Consider the following 17,641-nt stretch of genomic DNA (forward strand, 5'->3'; position numbering starts at 1 on the left):
TTGTTCTAAGTAGGTGCTTTAGACCACTGAGCCATCTCACCAGCCCTCCCAAATAACTTATTAAAATGCCCAGTCAGTAAATAAATTTTAAAAATAAAATAAAATGGGAAAAATAAATAAATAAATTGCCCAGGGCCGGGGAAATGGCTTAATGGAATAAGCGCTTCCCTGGCAAGCGCAAGGGCCTGAGTTCAATCCCCGGTTCCGCCAAAAATAAACTGCCCAGCTTGGCAACTTAATGAGACCTTGTCTCCAGAAGGTCCTGGGTTCAATCCCTAGAACCAGTGAATCAATCAAGAAAACTGATTAGCAGAGAGAACACATGAATGGTGGCCAAAAGGAGTGGCCTAGTTGAACTCAGTGAGCTGGTTTCAAACACTGACATCACTGTCTTCTGGCTTGATAAAACATCAGCCCATTGAGCTCAGCCTTCTGTTCAGGATCAGGGCCAGGAAAGAAATCCCCACAAGGAGGTCCAGGTACCCAATGTGGCCCTACCTGAGTGGCCTGCCCATCATGGGACCCCTCAACCCCTCACTCAACTGCAGGGCGAGGCAGGGACAGGCAGCCAGCCCAGATGGGCAGCAGATCTCATACTCACAAGCACAGAATACAGAGAAGAAAAAAAGCAATACAGGCGCTTGGCAGGAATATCGGACTTCTTGTTAGCATTACAGAGCCACTGCACGGCAGAAATGCTGAAAAAGAAGGGAGATGTCAGGAGGGGTGCAACCCCTTCCCTTTCCCACCCTCCCACCCCTTCAGGACTCTGCCATCATCTCCAGGGATCCTGATCCTGTGTCCACTGCTCCCTTCTTGGGAGGTGCTGATCCTCCTGGCCACCTGACAACCAGACCCACCAGGCTGTGTAGAGGGGCAGTATTCACACTCTCCCTGCAGCCAGTGTGGAGGGGACCTCCATGTCGGTGTCAACACCATCTCTGCTCACCTGGCCTCTTCCCTCTCTCAACCACAGGATGCATACTTGGCTGCCACTCACTCGCTACCCCTAGCTGGGTCTTTCTGCTGTACTTGAGAATGTCTGTGCTGGCCCCTACCCACCCTTCTGATCCTGCCTCTCTGCCAAGAGCACAGAGCCACAGAACCTCATCCGCTGCCTCTCCTGGCCTCTGCTTCTCCCCTCTGCTTCAGCACCTACCCCCTATCCCCCCCACACTCTGTGAATGCCTCAGGAGTTGGTGTGGTGGCGCACACCTGTAATCCCAGCCTTCAGGGGACTGAGGCAGGAGGACTGCCATGCATTTGAGGCCATTCTGCGCTACACAGTAAGTTCAAAGCCAACCTTTCTCAAAAACAAAACAAATTCAACTATAAAAAAAAATCCTCAGCAATTTCCCAACTGGCTATACTGGCTGTACTTCTGCCAGAAAGAACCCCTTTCCAACACAGAGATCAGATCCTGTCACTCCTTAGCTCCTGTCTACTAGAAAAAGCCCCAACTTTTTTGGACTCACCAAAAAGCCTTCTGAGAGCCCATGCCACCTCACCTCATCTCCCGTGAAATCTCACATACATCTCTGTGAACTTCTACACTTCTTTCACATTGCGCCTGGGCCTCTGCTCACACTGTCCTCTCACTGAGCAGCCAAGCCCTGACCACAAATGCCACCTAGCCCCTCTGGTCCTCGGAGCGCTCTGGTGCGCAGCACTGTCCCCCACAGCTCCAGTGCCCACAATACCTCACACATAGCCCACACGAGCCAGGACTGACTTACAGTACCTCATAAGCCATACATAATCTTTTTTTCCCTTCATTTGCAGGGCTAAGATCAAACCCAGGCCTTCAGCATACTGGCAAGTATTCTATTAGCAAGCCACATTTCTAGCCCCCATAGATAATTTTAAAAGCAGGAATGGGCTAAGGATATAGCTCACGGGTCTAAGTGCCTGCATAGCAAGTGCAAGGACCAGGGTTCAATCCCTGGTACCACATTCCATGCTGGCATTACATCATGCTCGTCACCAAACTCAGACATGGTGGCACACACCTGTAATCCCAGTGCTGGGGAGGCTGAGACAGGAGGATCACTACAATTCCAAGCTGCATTTTTGCAGCTTGGTACATTTGGTACAGTGAGACCCTGTACCAAAAAAAAAAAAAAAAAACACCAAGATTAAAAGCAGGGATGGCTAGCAAGGATATGGAAGAACTTAACTATTTATAATTGTTAGTAAGCTTATAAATTAGTTAGAAATCCTTTGGAAAATGTGCACACCTCATTTCTACCTATATGTGAAGCTGAAGTGTATGCATGTGGGTATCAGGAAACAAAGTTCATAGCAGAACAGTTTAAATCTACCAATCAAGGCCTGTGTTTTCCTCCCAAGTATCCCATAGCACCCTAGATGAGGGCCTATGTGAGGAAAAAAAAATTATTAAAACAGGGTCTAACTAAATACGGGGCCAGGGAGATAGCTCAGTAGAATAAGAGCTTCCCTGGGGTCTGAGTTCAATCTCCAGTTCCACAAAAAATAAATAAATAAATAAATAAATAAATAAAAAAAACGAACCAGGGTCTCGAGCCAGCCAGATAGCTCAGCAGACTAAAGCACTGCTTAGGCAGAGCACAGCTGCCAGGGTTGATCCCCAGCTTGCCATGCCAGCCCCACCCATGGGGCGCCCTGCAATGGTGACTGAGACTGGGCGTCGGGGCGCGCACCTGTAATCCCAGTGCTTGGGAGGCTGAAAACAGGAGAATCACTATGAGTCTGATCTATGTAGTGAGACCCTGTAGACCCTGTATCAAATACATTAAAAAAATAAATAGGGTCTCACTGTGGAGCCCAGGCTGACCTTAAATTTGTGGTGCTCCTTCTGCCTAAGCCTCCCACATGCTAGATTATAGGGTAGTGCAAATTGAAAAAAAAAAAGAAAAAGAAAGGCTTGTCATATCAAGTCTCAAAACTAGAAAGAAATGAAAAAATGAGCTAGAGGCCCAGTTTAGCACTAACACACTTACCATGCACAGGGCTTCAATCCCCAGCACACAGAGGACTATTTACTCTTCAAATTTACATGATTGGCCTTTGGTGGTTGTGTTTGTCTGTTTGGTTTTGCAGCTTTGGAAACCTCACCTAAACATTACCAAAACACTGCTGCTACCTTAGAAATGCACCTCAATCTCAATCTTACTCCTGCACATAAGAAAATCTTCCAGAAAAAAAAATCTTCAAATCTAAATAGTTATTCCTCACCAGATCCTATCTCCATCTCCTGTCTCTCAACCTAGGTTCACCCACCCAGGGAGAGCTCCCCAGCAGATAATTCTGCCTTTCTCTTCTATTCCTCACATCCACCCCACACATAGAACACTACCCCAAATGCCAGACAGAAAGAAAACGTCAAATTTCTAACAGCAGTTTCAGTCTTCTAAGGCTGGTTATCACAGTACAGTGCACATCTTCAAAATGTGACCCCAACAACTAAGTAAAGCTCTAAAGGCCAGGGAGATGGCTCAGTAGGATAAGCGCTTGACTGGCAAACGCAAGGATCTGAGTTCAATCCCCGGTTCTGAAAAAAAAAGCTCTAAAGCCAAAGAAGAGAAGTCCCACCACGTCTCCACTAGAGCTTTAAAAAGCTGAAAACCAGATGGCTGCTGGGACCTGCAAGGCAGTAGCAGCTACCCTAAGAGGGACACTGTAGGGGCCCCAAAAGATGGTGGCTGGGCCACAAGATGGTCCCTAGACACTCAAAGGCTGCACCCTAACTCCACCCCTAACATATTCAAGGCAGAGGCAGAATCCAGACCAGAAGTACCCACACCTGACAATGCCAACTGATCATAGAAGTAAACAGTTTTGGAATATAAAGGGAGAAAAAAGGGCAGGGGGGTGCTCCTCTGAATTTACTAGCTTGAAAATCTCAAAGGACCTATATTTTAGTATCCTGTATGTCTCTGCTCCCCAGCAAGGCTTAGAAAATACTGACCTACAAGATTAAAAGCTAGGGGCCAGGGAGATAGCTCAGTAGAATAAGCACTTGCCTGGCTAGTGCAAGGGCCTGAGTTCAATCCCCAGTTCTGCAAAAAAAAAAAAAAAAAAAAAAGATTAAAAGCTAGCAGTGAAGATTCTCACCTGATACAACCATCAAAGGAACCAGGTTTGAAAGGAATACCCTGGCCCATGTCCCCAAGAAGAAGATCTCCCTCTGGTTCTCGGTCCAAGGCAGCATCTACATTAGAGAAAGGACACGAAACAAGGACACGATAAACATGGCAGCTCACACTCATGGGAGTACCTGGTTCTGGTGACAAAACAGGACACACTCACCCAGCATGGCAGGGCTGATGTCCATTCCCACCCAAAAGTGTCCCTCTTCCGTAAGGTAATCTCCACTCAGGCCAGTACCACAGCTGGAAGACACAAACAGAGACTTAAAAAGAGTTGAGCAGCAAACTTTCCACCACTACTAAGCTGATGAGAACCAGGCCCCAAGAGCTCACCCAATATCCAGCAGGTAACAGGGCTGTCCCTCGGGCAAACAAAGGAGCTCCAGTGCTCGCTCGGTCATCTTGCTCTGGACAGCAATCATCCGAGAGCTGAACAGGTAGAAACACAAGCAAGTGGTGATGGAGCCTGACTAATACCTCTTCCAGCCCAAAAAGGCCAAAGAAGATAAAAGTACAATCAAGCTGGTCACAGTCTTTACACACACACACACACACACACACCCCTATTTATTTATTTATTTGAGATAGGGTATCACTATGTAGTGCAGGCTGGCCTTAAACTCACTTATGTATCCCAGGCTGGTCTCAAACTCATGGCGTGCCTCCTGCCTCAGCCTCCCAAGCGCTAAGATTGCAGGTATGCATCACCACACCCAGCCTGACCCTTTTAATCTTTACTGAGATCAACAAATTCAACTTCAGCTATTTAAATGGGTCCCTAAAAATCCATGTAACATAGCAATTCATTATTTTGCTGTAACAGAAGTTGTAAGCACAAGACTGGGCATAGTGATGTGTGCCTGTAATCCCAGTTCTTTGGGAGGCCGAACACAGATGGATTACTATGAGTCCAATCTATGTAGTAAGACCCTGTAGATCCTTACAAAAGAAGAAAAAGAAGAAGAAGAAGAAGAAGAAGGAGAAGGAGAAGAAGAAGAAGAAGAAGAAGAAGAAGAAGAAGAAGAAGAAGAAGAAGAAAGCACAACATCAGCAAAGCTGATGTGAAGGCAAAGAAATCACAGAGATAAAGACTGCCCAGGGATCACCAAAACTCCTATCAGGTTTTTTTTTTGTGGCCAGCTCAGCCCACCCTGGGGGCATGGCAGGCATGGCATGTGGTGCTGGAGACTGAACCACAATCCCTAAGCAGGCACTTTAGACTGCTGAGCTATCTCCCCAGCCCTCCTATCAGGTGTTGATGCTTTACTACTTTGGAACACATTTTCTGAAACAATTTTCTACCACAGTTACTCTCACATATAAAGACCAACAATGCACAACAAAACTGGTCATGGGCTGAGGATGCAGCTCATTGATATGTGCCCAGAATCTATCTTTCCCAGCACAAAAACCAACTCAAAGTACAGAAAAACCATCAGCAGTTCTGTACACGAGAAATATAATGCAAGCCTTTTGCCCTTCAGGTAGCCAAAGATGAAAAGAAATAGGTACACTGTAGTTAAGTTTTCTTAACCCCATATATAAAATAACACACTTAACCCAATGTGCCCAAAATATTACTTAAAAATACAATCAAAGAGAAAAATTAGTCAGGAGTGGTGGTACACTGTACCTACTATGCAGACAGGCTGAGGCAGAAGGACCACAGGTCCAAGCCCAGCCTGGGCAATTTAGCAGCTCTGTGAAACCTTATCTCAAAAGTTTAAAAAGAGCTGGACATGCAGCTCAGACAGTTCAATACCCAGTAGAACATAAGCGAACTTTTATAAGACGTTTTGCAGTTCTCCATACAAAGTCCTCCACATTAGCCGCATTTTAATACACGTGTGACAGGCATGGTGGCACACTCCTGTAATCCCAGCACTTGGGAGGCTGAGGCAGGAGGACTGTCATTAGTTCAAGGCCAGCCTGGGCTACATAAGCAAGTTCAAGGCCAATGTGCACTACACTGAGATCCTATCTCAATCCCCCAAAACACAAAAACAAAATCATCAGATATAGGGCTAGCTATGGTGGTACACGCTGGTAATACTAGCAGCACTCAGGTGGCTGAGGCAGGGGGAGCACTGCAAGCTCAAGGCCAGCCTGGGATACAAAGTGAGTTGTTTTGGTTTGTTTTGTTTTACAAAGTGAGTTCAAGGCCAGCCTGAACTGCACAGCAAAACCCTGGCTCAAAAAGACAAAAATAAATAATTAAGAATCAACAGATGTATATCTGGTCTGGCCTTCCCAAGATCAAGAGAATTCCTCCTAATAGCTTTCAAAATCCTTACCACCGAGATTTTGAAACCAGAGGAAAGTCTATATTTTATTCTTTTTTTTTTTTTTTTTTTTCTTTCTTTCCTTTTGTGGAACCAAGGATTGAACTAAGGCCCCCTTGCTTGCCAGGGAAGCGCTTATTCCACTGAGCCATCTCCCCAGCCCCTTATTCATAATTATAACTGCTTGAAATTTTTGACTCTTTGTCTTGGACACCAATTTTTTTTTTCCTGTAATTAGGACAGGGTCTACAGGGTCTACAGGTCTCACTACGTAGATCAGACTCGTAGTGATCCTCCTGTTTTCAGTCTCCCAAGCGCTGGGATTACAGGTGCGTGCCACCACACACAGTCTCAGTGGTGGTCTCAGCGCGCCCTGGGAGCAGGGCCGGCACAGCGTGTTGGGGATCGAACCCTGCCTAAGCAGGCGCTTTAGTCCACTGAGCTATCTAGCCTGCCCTTTGGACACCAATTTAAACAGGACAGAATGCGTATCTACAGAATTTTCTACTATGTAGTATATCAAAAAGGAAAAATGAGGCTTAGAAGATCATGCTCTACCCTTTACCTGTCGGAAGACTTCATAGCTATGCAAATAACTACCCTCTATAGAAAAGTTTTAAACACCATGTCAACTGTTGTAAAATTTTGGTGAGATCATGTAAATGGGAACCCAACAAGCCTTCTCCACAATGGTAACGACACTTTATTCGTTTCCTCTACATACTGCCTACCCTACCACATATTCAAAGCAAGCTGTCAGCTGGGCACTGTGGTACATGCCTGTGATCCCAGCACTCTGGGAGGCTGAGGCAGGAGGATTCGAGCCTAACTCGGGTAGTTTAGCCACAAAATCTATCACACTAAATTCTGAAAATGTCTCACGTAAGGCAGGCACGGTCACACCCACTCTGACGCTGACTCCACAGGGTCCAATGGCATAAAAACGACATTCCTTCCCAGTGACACAAACAGCACCAACCCCGGTCCCTTCTCATCCCCTCCCCACAGCTCTAAGAGCTTTCCAAGCAACGCCTACAATAGGGGCAGCTCGCCGCCCCCAGCTCACAAGCCGCGCGGGTAACCAGCCTCCCCTTACTTGCGAACGTATTTCCGGGCTTCATTCTGGTCGTAAAACTGAGGAGGAAAAAAAAATGGCATGTAGAGGAAAGAATCCAGAGGCAGTGGCCATACAAGAAAAGGATGCCCGCGGTCCACCGTCTCACCAGCTCCGGAGGGCCGCCGTGCTCGGGTCTCCGGCCGCGAAACGCCATCCTCAAGCCTCAGCAAACCGCACGCCAGCGCCGGAGTTCCCAGAAGCGCAGCTTTTACGTCATCAGAGCTGCGACCGCCTCATAATATGTCTGCCACAACACTCTCCCCGCCTTCCTTTCATCTGATTGGTCTTCACGGCAGAGGGTCGGCGCACCACCCCCTACTCCCATTGGGCAGTTCATCTCGCACCGCCCACCTCCTTTCAAGATGGCAGCCGCGCGCTGTCCGAGGTATCCGCGACTAGTTCTGTGGAGGTTGTGGCAACCTGTGAGATGGCCACAAAATTCGGCAGCAGGTCAGGCCTTAACAGCGAGGACTTATACCCGGGGCAATGGCTCATACTCGCGCACGGCGCTATATGACCTGCTTGGCGTCCCTTCCACAGCCACTCAGGCGCAAATAAAGGCGGCGTACTACCGGCAGTGTTTCCTTTACCACCCGGACCGCAACTCGGGGAGCGCAGAGGCTGCCGAGCGCTTCACGCGCATCTCCCAGGCGTACCTGGTGTTGGGCAGTGCCAGCCTCCGTCGCAAATACGACCGCGGACTTCTTAGCGACGAGGACCTGCGGGGCCCCGGCGTCCGACCTTCTACGACGCCCGCAGGTTCCCCTGACCCACCGCGCTCCCCGCCGGTCTCCTCTCGCGTCCGCAGCGCCGATCGGGCAGCCCCGGACCCCGGCCGCACCTTGTTCGACTTCGACGCCTTCTACCAGGCGCACTACGGGATGCAGCTGCAGCGTGAGCAGCGCCTGCGGGCCCGGCGAGAGGCCCTGCGCAAGCTGCAGGAGGACCGGGCCAAGAAGAGCTTCAGCTGGGACGACAGCCGCGACACCACGGTCATCTTGCTGCTCTTCCTCATCTTCATCACCATTGGCCTTCGTATTTAGTCGGAAAGAGGGAGGGCAGGGAAGCCTCTCCAGCTGGCCCCACGTTTGCGGCCTCTGCTGTACCACTGGCCTTTTTCAAAGCTTACCTCTGCTGGGCTGTGAAGGGATACTGCCCTCCCACCCTCCTGCCCACCCCGCGGATGACTTGCACACACACCCCTTGGTCCATAAAAGGAGGCATGTGATGCCCAGCACAGAGACCTCAGGATGAAGTCCCAGAAGCCCAGGAGTGAAGGGTGTTCCGAAGTCTCTTGGGTGCTTGCTTTTTGAGATTGCCTTCCTGAGTGTCACCAACTTCCTGGTCACTTGCTCCAGCTTCATTGTAAAGCCCTGAACAAGAATTGTGGTTCCTGCCCATTTGTTCTGGGGTTCCTCTGTCACCTTGAAACGTGCTATAAGGCCCGTGTTAGCTGCCAAAAGAAAAAGTCTGGGGTTGTCTGCAACTTGTCTGTCTGTGTATTTCCCCAAGTCACTAGGATTGAACCAGGGTGAGAATGTGGGCTGCAGGGAATGTGCGCCTCTCCAGGGTCATTCGCCTCTGTTGGCAGCAGGGGGAGTGGGAGAACAAATAAGGACTCCTCCAGTGTCCATGTTTATGGAGTACCTTGGAGAAGTAATTCGTGCCACAGCAGCAGAGGAGGAATCGTTTCTCTCTTGAGATGTTATGCCTTTTTTTTTTTTTTTTTTTCGGAACCAGGGATTGAACTCAGGTCCTTGTGCTTGCCAGGAAAGCACTTATTGCACTGAGCCATCTCCCCGGCCCGCTGTCATGCCTTATTATCCAAGGCCCTAATCCTCAGTGATTATAGCATGACGACGCTAGTAGGACCAAGTTCATCTTGGGACAGAAAACCAGTTACCTACTCATCCTTTCTCTACCCATTGTTAACTAGGCAGCCAGTCCCCTCTGAAATAGACTTGGAACTTGAGTCCTGCAGTGTGGCCCTGCTCCTGCTGAGTCCTTGAAATAGGGCTGCCGAAAGCTGTGAGAAACTTCAGGGGTTCTGAGTGGCCAGGACTACCCCAGGATGGAACAGGAGGCTTGCTGGCCAAAGTGGACACTAGATTTCTTACGCAGACTTAGCTGGAGGTCTGAGGCAAGGATGTGTGCCCAAGTCTAGTGTCTAAACAGGAAGATGCTTTGGTAAATGAATACTAATTGCTACTGTAGATTTTCTCTGTAAGATTCTTGTTTAAATTGAGATAAAGCCAGCTGGCTGCTTAGCTACAAGCCTGAGGCAGGAGGATCCCAAGTTAATAAGGGCCAGCCTGAGCAACTTAGTGAGATCATGTCTCAAAATGTTAAAAAAAAAAAAAGAAAAGAAAGACAGGAAAAGAAAAAAGGGCTGAAGATGTAGCCACAGGCTTTGCAGTGACAGGGCAGATAGCAGTAGTAAGACTTATTGGAGGCACCGTGGTTCAGGCTTGCTTGGCTCCACAAGCCTTGATTTGCAGGAGGGGGGATAGGTACTTTTAAAAAGAACATTTAATATGTTTCATATTTAGAAAACAAGGCTACTGTTTTTGAAATACAGACTCAGGGAAGTAGGGCTTAACAAAGTGCAGAAGTTAGTGATTTCTCAACTAAAAACTGAGGCATAAGTAAGTCCTTGGGGACTTAGTCAAGGGCCTATTGTTTTTATCAAAAGGATTGGGTTTGCAAAAACACTAGTGGTTTGTCATAGCATGGGCCCCTTTACAGAAACCTCTCAAACTTGAGAACTAATTTCTCAGTTGAAATCAGAGCCAACAATGTTTCATGTTTCTCTAGAACCTGTAGGTTCAAGAAAGTTCTAGATTTCAGACTTGGGGGGAGAGACAGTCAAAGCTAACTGAAACTTCTAGAATATTTAATTAAATTCTAAGCGGGGTGGTCTATGAAGTTTATTAACTATCATCCAGCACCAAGCCTCTCCCATGGCCCAGAACTAGGCCTGCTGCACTCTGAGCGTGTCCACTTTTGTCACCCTGTTGAGACCCGTCAGAGACTCTATTTCCTACCCTCCATCAAGGGAGAGATGTGGGAAGCTTTTTGAAACATCCCCAACAGGTTCCGATAGTAACATTTCTCCCTACCACCAACCTCCCAGGGTGTCCTGGGTCTGTCCTTTCTCTGCTTGTTAGCTGCAAGAAGATGCTGAAGAAGGCCAAGCACATTAGCCCTGTATTCTAAGGCTGTTCCCCAGGAGGACACTGCCCCAGACTGCTCGGGAAGTGAGAAAAGGGTTGAGGTACCAAGACTCTGAGAGCAGCATGTGGAGGTCCCGTGGTGGACTCTTGGGCCACCAGACAGGAATCAGAGGTGCACACGCTCGCCATTGTGCTCTTGGCTCTGGACTTGATCAGGACATCATTTCCTGTGAGGCAGACTGCTTTGTTCTCTCATGGGTCTTATCTATCGCTGGGTAGAAATGTCCCTCTGCAGACCCATGTTGAGCAGAATGTCTTCCTGCTTCCTTCCTTCCTTCCTAGTTTCTGGCAGTCACTCACTAGGCCTTTGGCCTCTGTCACGAGCTAGGATGATTGAGAATAACCCTCAGGCCAAGCACTTGTCCACCAGGTCTTGAGTGACACCAGAGGCCTTCAGAGGCACTGAGTGGGTGGCCACCCACACTCCCTTTTGGGAGATGGGAAAGGCCTGTCCCTTGAGCCTGTGGGCTTCCTAGCCCCCCAGACCTGGAAAAATAGGCAGAGAAGGACCCTTAAATTCAGGGTTCAGAAGAGCGGGCTCTGTCCTGGTCCTTGCCTGCTGTCAGTTAATTCCTCGGCCCTGTGATGAGTTCACACACCGCCACCTACCTGTGAGCAAGATCCTGGGGAGGACCTGCCTGGCTGCCCTGGCTAGTTCAGCCTCCAGCCCCAGTGTGGCATCCAGTGGTGCTGAGCACACATAGCTGAGCCGCCCTCTGAATAGCTTCAAACCACGATGAGCTCAGAGTCTGGACCGCGTGCCCTCATCCTGTGCACACTTCATTTCTCACCCTCATCTGGAGGTCACAGGAGTCTCCCCATCTCTCCTGAGCTCCTCTAACCTGGCTTCCTGTCACTAGTCTTGAGGTGGGCTACCCCTCCTGCTCCTGCCTTTGTTCCTTCAGCAGTCACACCCTTAGCCCTGCCTGGGAGGGGACTGCAGTAGACACACATGAAGACCTGTTTGGGGGGACCAAGCACAGATAGATCCATACATAATTCATGGCCCACGGTCCGAGTGCACACAGTGTTTGACCTGCACAGTGTCCTAAAATAACTTTTTAAGGTTGAAACATGAGAGACTTAGTGGAAGCATACAGATTGCTGACTTCTAAAAAAAAAAAAAAAAAAGGAAAATCCAACACCCAGTTCAGGGAACTGCCTTAGCACAGTAGTCTCCCTAAAGAGGAGGACACACTGCTCCTCAATTGTGGCAATTCCAGCAGCTGGAAGCAGCGACCACAGACCACAACATGTGAAGGGCCTCACTCCACACACACTTGTGTCATCTTCTCTAGTAGAAAAATCCTCCTCTGCCCCAGGTCCATCAAGGGTAAAACTAGCTGTTAGGACCATGCATTTCCAAAACAGTGGTGGTGGGAGCAGTTTCTTTGTGGAAACCAACTGCTTAGCACCTCTGTGCCACCTTCCTGGCCCACAGGGGCATTGGAATTGGCAGATTCTTAGGGTCTGAAGAATGTTCATTTAAGTAGACACTTCACACAGGAGGGGTGAGTGTAAACCCTTGGGGGTCAGGGGCCAGTGCTGGGACCCAGCTCAGGCCCTTGCGGTTAGAAGGTGCTCTACCACTGAGCCACATCCCCAGCCCAAGTATAAATCTTACATTCATGGTGGGGCAAGAAACATCTTTTGAGAGCCCTATGGCAAAGGCAAGTCTTACACACAACAGAGGTCCTTGATACCATAACACCAATTCCTCCAGCCAGGCTTTTGTATAAAATCCTTGTATAAACTGAGACAACCTGCAGCAAGTCCAACCAACTTGTTCTCTTAGAAACCATTCGGTTCTCTTGCTGTGGAGGTCAAGGGCAGGCTGTCAGCCAGGCTTTGCGAGGACCACACTGGCAGGCCTGTGAGGCCCAGTGAGCCTTGCTCAGTAAAACAAAGCACATTTAGTGTTGTTTCACATTTGGAAAACAATGGGAGAAGTTTAGGAAAACCATGGAGAAGCTAGTAATTCCCAAACAGAGAGGCATACCTGAAACTTTCTTGAGGGACAAAACCTTTAATCCAAAAGAGGTGGTTTTGTTATTTGGGGAATGATTTGGTTCTGGTTTGTGAAGGCATAAATGGCCTGTTCTAGGACCTTTCACATGCACCTTTCATGTGTACGCACCTCCAAAGCTGGCCTCTGTCACAGAGGATTGTTGCCAGGATTGTTTCTCAAGGCCTCAGAACCTGGAAGCAAGTTTCAGGCAGGAGGAAGGGCCCAGGCTCTCTGAGACCTTTCAGAATGTCCATGTACTTTCAAGCAAGAGGCTCTGGGAAGTTTTTCCAGCCAACTCCAAACTTCCCCCATGTGCCCCAGAAGTAAGCTCCTGCTGGCCCCACCGATTTCAGGTCTTTGGCTGAGTTGAACTCAGGGCTGGAGCCTTCATGGAAGGTAAGGCGTAGGAGACGCTGTGAAGGACCCCACTTGGTTCCCAGTCTCTCTCGGCGGGGTCTTGCCTTCCTCTGGTCTTACCTGTCCTGAACTTTTAGCCTTTTCTTCTAGATACCCCTGCCCACATCACAGGAGTGGAGAAAGGCTCAGAGTTGCCCAATTTTAGCTGCCTTTCTCCTCATGGTTGCAAACTAAAACCCGGAAGCTTGGCCAGGAAGGAAAAGCCTGTTCCCTCAGGAATTACCCTGTGTCCCCAACTTAGTCGCCTGTGTCTAGGACTCACCTAATGTTTCTGAGCCTCCAGTTGCTCAAGTGCAAGCAATGAAGCAGGCAGAAGAACCATGGCCAAGGTGGGTTCTCAAGTGAGGTGGGCTCTCAGTGCTTTACCGGTGCCATCCTAGGACAACAATCCTCAAAGTCCCAGGACAAGGCCTCCAGACAAGTCCCTTCAGATGCTGCCTAAGTTACTACTGATCCCAATCCTGAAGCTTCTGCTCATAAACCCTGATGGTACTAGGCTGGCAGGCCTCCACAGCATTCTTGCAAATCTCCCTTTGCAGGGGTTCTGTGTCCTCGACCAATCCTCATGCCTTAACCCTGACCTAAGCACATCCTGCTCACCTTTCTTGCTCCATACTCATCAGCCAAGCTGGCCACCTAACAAGTGGAGAGCAGACCCTCCAGCCCTACAGACCCCTCCAGCACGTGGTGGTCCTGTGACAGACCAGAGAGGAAGCAGGCAGCATCCTGATTCCACGACCCTGGGAGGTGTGGACAGGAGACTTGCTGAAGAGCAGTTTGCTTTTGGTTGGAAGTGCTCGGGGTAAGGTTTAGGAAAAGCTTTCTTGGGTGGTAATCAGAGGAGGCTTCTTGGAAGAGGCAGAAGCGGTATCTGACTTGCAGGGCCGCCAGGCTTTGGCTGGGCCGAGGAAGAAGGGCCTCTCAGGAGTAGAAAGACTGAAAGCTGAGGTGGAGGCTGGCCGACAGGGCAGAGAGGAGGCAGGCAGCGGCATCTTCATCATCACATTTATTGACGGCCCCTAGGAGGCGGGGCTGGGGACAGAACATACAAAGACAAGGACCTGCCCTCAAAAAGGTTCCATTCTAAGGAGACAGGGACAGAAAAATACAGAATGGTCTTTCCTGGGGATGGCCCACTCTCGCCTGTGCGGGTCAGATGCCCCCTGGCCTACCCTGCTCCAGGAAGGAGCAGAAGAGGGTCCCAGAGCAGCCCAGGGCCGCAGTGTCCCTGACCCCACAGCTGGGGCCTGGCCGCTGGCTCCTAGGTGGTGACTCCAGAGCTGGGGGAAAGATAGGCTCAGGATATGATGGAAAACACTCCCGTTGGCCTTGGCATTGTGCAAGCCGGTAGAGCAGCAAGGTGCAACAGGCCCCCTGGGCAGAGCCCCCAGGGAAGTGGGTACCTTCCTAGGCCCCTGGGTGAGTACAGTTCTTGCATGGGCCTGGCCCATGGCCCTAGAGGCCCCAGCCCGGGAGACGACAAAGGCAGAGGTTCCTCAGTGCCAGGGCCCAACACCCTGCCCACCCACCCCCAGCCCTCTCAGCCTCCTCCAGGTGACCTCCTCCCCAGCTCAGCCTCCAGGGCCAGGGCCTGCCTGAGGCCAGGGGGAGGGGCCTGCCCCTCCCCCCACCCAGGCAGTGGGGGAGGAGGAGGAGCCTCTAATCAAGTTTGTCTGGACCCCCCACTGGGGGGCCACACCCTGGATCCTACCGGTGGGGGGGCTCTGGCTGAGAGGGCCGGGGGCTCAGCAGAGGTGCTGGGCCGAGGGGGCACCCGGGAGAGCCCTTCAGTGGGAGCACTGGGCGGGAGTCCAAGGGGGGTAGGCTCCTGGGTACAGCAGGTGGCCCCCGGGCGGCCCCAGTGGGCAGGACAGCTGCAGCTGGGAAGGGTTTGGGGGCATCAGCAGCAGCGGTGGGGGCTGACTGGGCAGAACGCTCCCTGCGCCGCAGCAGCTCCTGCAGTTTCTCGGCCTGGGTCCGCCTCAGGTGGGCCAGGGCCCGGCCACGCTGGAAGGCAGGCAGGAAGGCCTCCAAGCTCTGCTCACCAAGCAGCAACTGCTCCATGTGCTCCTGGGAGAAAGGGAAGGGGGCAAGTGTGGTAGGAGGCAGCCAGGGAAACCTCCCTCCCAGTTCCTACCCACGGGACCACCCATGGCCCAAGCTCCAGCCTGGCCTGCTCTGCCTGGCTGAGCGACTGTGGGCTACTGTCCTTACTTCTAGAGTGAGGGCACCAGTATCAGCCCTGCAGGCTCAGAGAGCGGCAGGACCCAAGGTGGGAACAGACCCCAAGTACAGCTGAAGTTCCCTCTTGCCTGACCTTTCCACCCAACCACTCTCAACCCAGCATGAGGGAAAGGGAGAAGTCAGCCTCAGAGCCTCTACAGGCCCAGCCTCCTCCATCCTGGGATAGTATGTGTGTGGGAAGGACTGGGTCCACAGGTGGGGACTTTGTGCCCTGCCATCCAAGGCTGACTGAAGTGTGGTCAACCACACCAGGCCCTTGGTGGGCTAAGGAAAGAGCTCCCAGCCTGCCTTGCAGTGAGCCCCAGAAGGACAGGAGGGCTCTTCCCTCTGGTGTCCAGGCCCAGCCACCTCCCCTCACCTCAGCCTCCTGCTCAGCCTCTTCCAGCTCAGCCTGCAGCCAGCCCAGTGCACAGTGGGGACTCCAGCGATGCATGGTCTCCTCTGAGGGCCACAGAGAGACCAAGTGACAGGCGGGACAGTCTAAGGGCTCTGACTCTGTGCGATTCTATGCTTCCCTTCCCTTCTCTGGAGCCTCAGTTTTCCCATCTGTACAGGGCCCATGGGACCAGTTTGTGCATTCCTTGCCTCCAAGTGTTGCAAAGGAGAAAGCAAGGCCTTTGATGCCTAGAGCACCCCAGGGGGACGCCTGAGTATCAGGCCCCTTTTTCCATTGCCCAGGGAGACGCCTGAGTATCAGGCCCCCTTTCTCCACTGTCCAGGGCCCCTTAGACCTCTCTACCCAGCCCTCCTCATCCACCAAGCTCCTGCCTACACTATTTTCCAGGCCAGGAGTCTGCCCAGGACCAGGTTTGCCCAAGTGCACCCCATTCCTGAGGGTGTCCCCATGTCCCTCACCCAGTCGCTGTAGTTTGTCTGCGCAGTTCTCAGCCACCTCTCGGAGCTCCTGGTACTTGATAGCCAGAGCAGCCCGACCCATCTCCAGGCGGGGCCGCAGTGCCAGGTTCTCCTTGGCCAGCGCATAGTTAGAGGCCAAGCAGGCCTCTCTCTCCAGCTGCAGGCCCTGGAACTGCAGCGGAGGAGCGCTCAGAGGGTCCTGCCCAGGCTCAGCTTGCCACCACCCAGGGTGCTGGTACCACCAGGTGATGGTGTGCACTTGCCTGGCCAAAGGTATGTGCATGGCCCCCACCCTCAGGGCAGTGGGCCCAACAGGTGAGGGACTGCAGGTGGCCAGCACCAGGCTTTGCCCCAAGCTTCCTCTTGGGCCTCAGTTTCCTTTCTACAATGCAAGTCAAAAAGCAGCCTGTCTTATGGGGTTGTAGAGAGACTTAAGTGAGCAAAACTATGAAGGCATCTACAAATGTTAGTTAATTTTTAATTTTTCAATTAATGTGTCTGCTCAGGTCCCCAAGGAGTCCCCTCCTTCCTCTGCTCTATTTTCCATGCATGGGCAGCTTCCCTCTCGTTCCAGGCCTTTGTCTGCTTCCTCCTCAGGTGTGTGTGCAGGGAGCCCTCCCGCCCCCCACTCTGACTCTACAGAGTGCCTACCCTGTCCCTCTGAGGCACCCTTCTGGGGCCCTCTCTTCCCTCCACAGCCCCTCCTCTGCCCTCCGGTGGAAGCCCACACCCCGCCAATACACACCCCCTTTTCCTCCCTGAGCTCTAGCACCTGCTTCCTGTTCTCCTCTTGCAGGAGGCGGCCGGCCCCCTACAAGCCTGCCCCCCGTGTTTCTGGAGGGCCCGAGCCTCGCTCCTGCCCCGACAAGACGCTCCCCTCCATCTGTCCCCTGTCGGTCGTTCCTGCCCCTCCTCATCTGCCGCCCTCCGGCACACACTTTCGCCTCTGCCCCCCAAGACGCCCAGTCCGGGCCTATCTCCCGTGGAAGAGCAACTTTCTCTATGGTGGCCTACGGAGCACACCTCACCTCCCGGAGGCGGGCACAAAGCCCTTCTGCGCCCCCAGAATGCGCAGATCGCCCCCCACTACGGCCCCCCAGGTGTCAAACAGGCCCCTAGTTCTCCCCACGGAAGCCACCTCCCCATTCTGGCCGTACGAACGTGGGTGTGCAGCCAGGGCCCCTGGCACCCGCCGCCGCGGGCCCGGAACACACCTCCTTCGGGGCACCGCGGGGACACGCCTCGCGGCCACCCGGGGTGCTCGACACCCCCCGGCCCCTCCCCGCCGCCGGCCCCTCCCCGGGCTCGGCGGGGCCCGCTTGCCGGCCCCTCCCCGCCGCCTTCTCAGCCGCAGC

At 51.9% G+C, this 17,641-nt stretch overlaps 3 protein-coding genes across 5 annotated transcripts in view; 1 reads left to right on the forward strand and 2 right to left on the reverse strand.

The window, feature by feature from the left end:
- Positions 1-7,724, reverse strand: part of Bud23 (BUD23, rRNA methyltransferase and ribosome maturation factor) — a 14,540-nt gene extending 6,816 nt beyond the window's left edge. For all 3 annotated transcript variants that reach the window (XR_002820965.1, XM_004630430.2, XM_023714577.1), the window contains exons 1-6: positions 7,636-7,724; positions 7,509-7,546; positions 4,464-4,559; positions 4,291-4,373; positions 4,096-4,192; positions 602-698 (exon numbers count right to left, since the gene is read on the reverse strand). Coding sequence is in view for 2 of the 3 variants with exons in the window: in XM_004630430.2 (XP_004630487.1) it covers positions 602-698; positions 4,096-4,192; positions 4,291-4,373; positions 4,464-4,559; positions 7,509-7,546; positions 7,636-7,683 (459 nt within the window). In the remaining variant the exon portion in view is untranslated. The remainder of the gene's footprint in view (positions 1-601; positions 699-4,095; positions 4,193-4,290; positions 4,374-4,463; positions 4,560-7,508; positions 7,547-7,635) is intronic.
- A 157-nt stretch (positions 7,725-7,881) lies between these two features.
- Positions 7,882-9,840, forward strand: Dnajc30 (DnaJ heat shock protein family (Hsp40) member C30). Its single transcript, XM_004630431.2, has one exon. It carries the CDS (start codon positions 7,892-7,894, stop codon positions 8,570-8,572), a length of 681 nt encoding a protein of 226 aa, XP_004630488.1. The 5' UTR covers positions 7,882-7,891; the 3' UTR covers positions 8,573-9,840.
- Positions 9,841-14,175: 4,335 nt separating this feature from the next.
- The window catches only part of Vps37d (VPS37D, ESCRT-I subunit), a 21,154-nt gene continuing 17,688 nt past the window's right edge, over positions 14,176-17,641 (reverse strand). The window contains exons 5-8 of the mRNA XM_023714312.1: positions 17,501-17,626; positions 16,287-16,458; positions 15,790-15,872; positions 14,176-15,257 (exon numbers count right to left, since the gene is read on the reverse strand). Of these exons, the coding sequence (XP_023570080.1) occupies positions 14,895-15,257; positions 15,790-15,872; positions 16,287-16,458; positions 17,501-17,626 (744 nt within the window). The 3' untranslated portion in view covers positions 14,176-14,894. The remainder of the gene's footprint in view (positions 15,258-15,789; positions 15,873-16,286; positions 16,459-17,500; positions 17,627-17,641) is intronic.

The sequence above is a fragment of the Octodon degus genome, unplaced genomic scaffold (genome assembly GCF_000260255.1).
Source record: "Octodon degus isolate 3935 unplaced genomic scaffold, OctDeg1.0 scaffold00035, whole genome shotgun sequence".
NCBI classification, from domain to species: domain Eukaryota; kingdom Metazoa; phylum Chordata; class Mammalia; order Rodentia; family Octodontidae; genus Octodon; species Octodon degus.

What these genes read in the sequence shown, in the direction of transcription:
- Dnajc30 (XM_004630431.2), top strand. Translation starts at nt 7,892, where the DNA reads ATGGCAGCCGCGCGCTGTCCGAGGTATCCGCGACTAGTTCTGTGGAGG.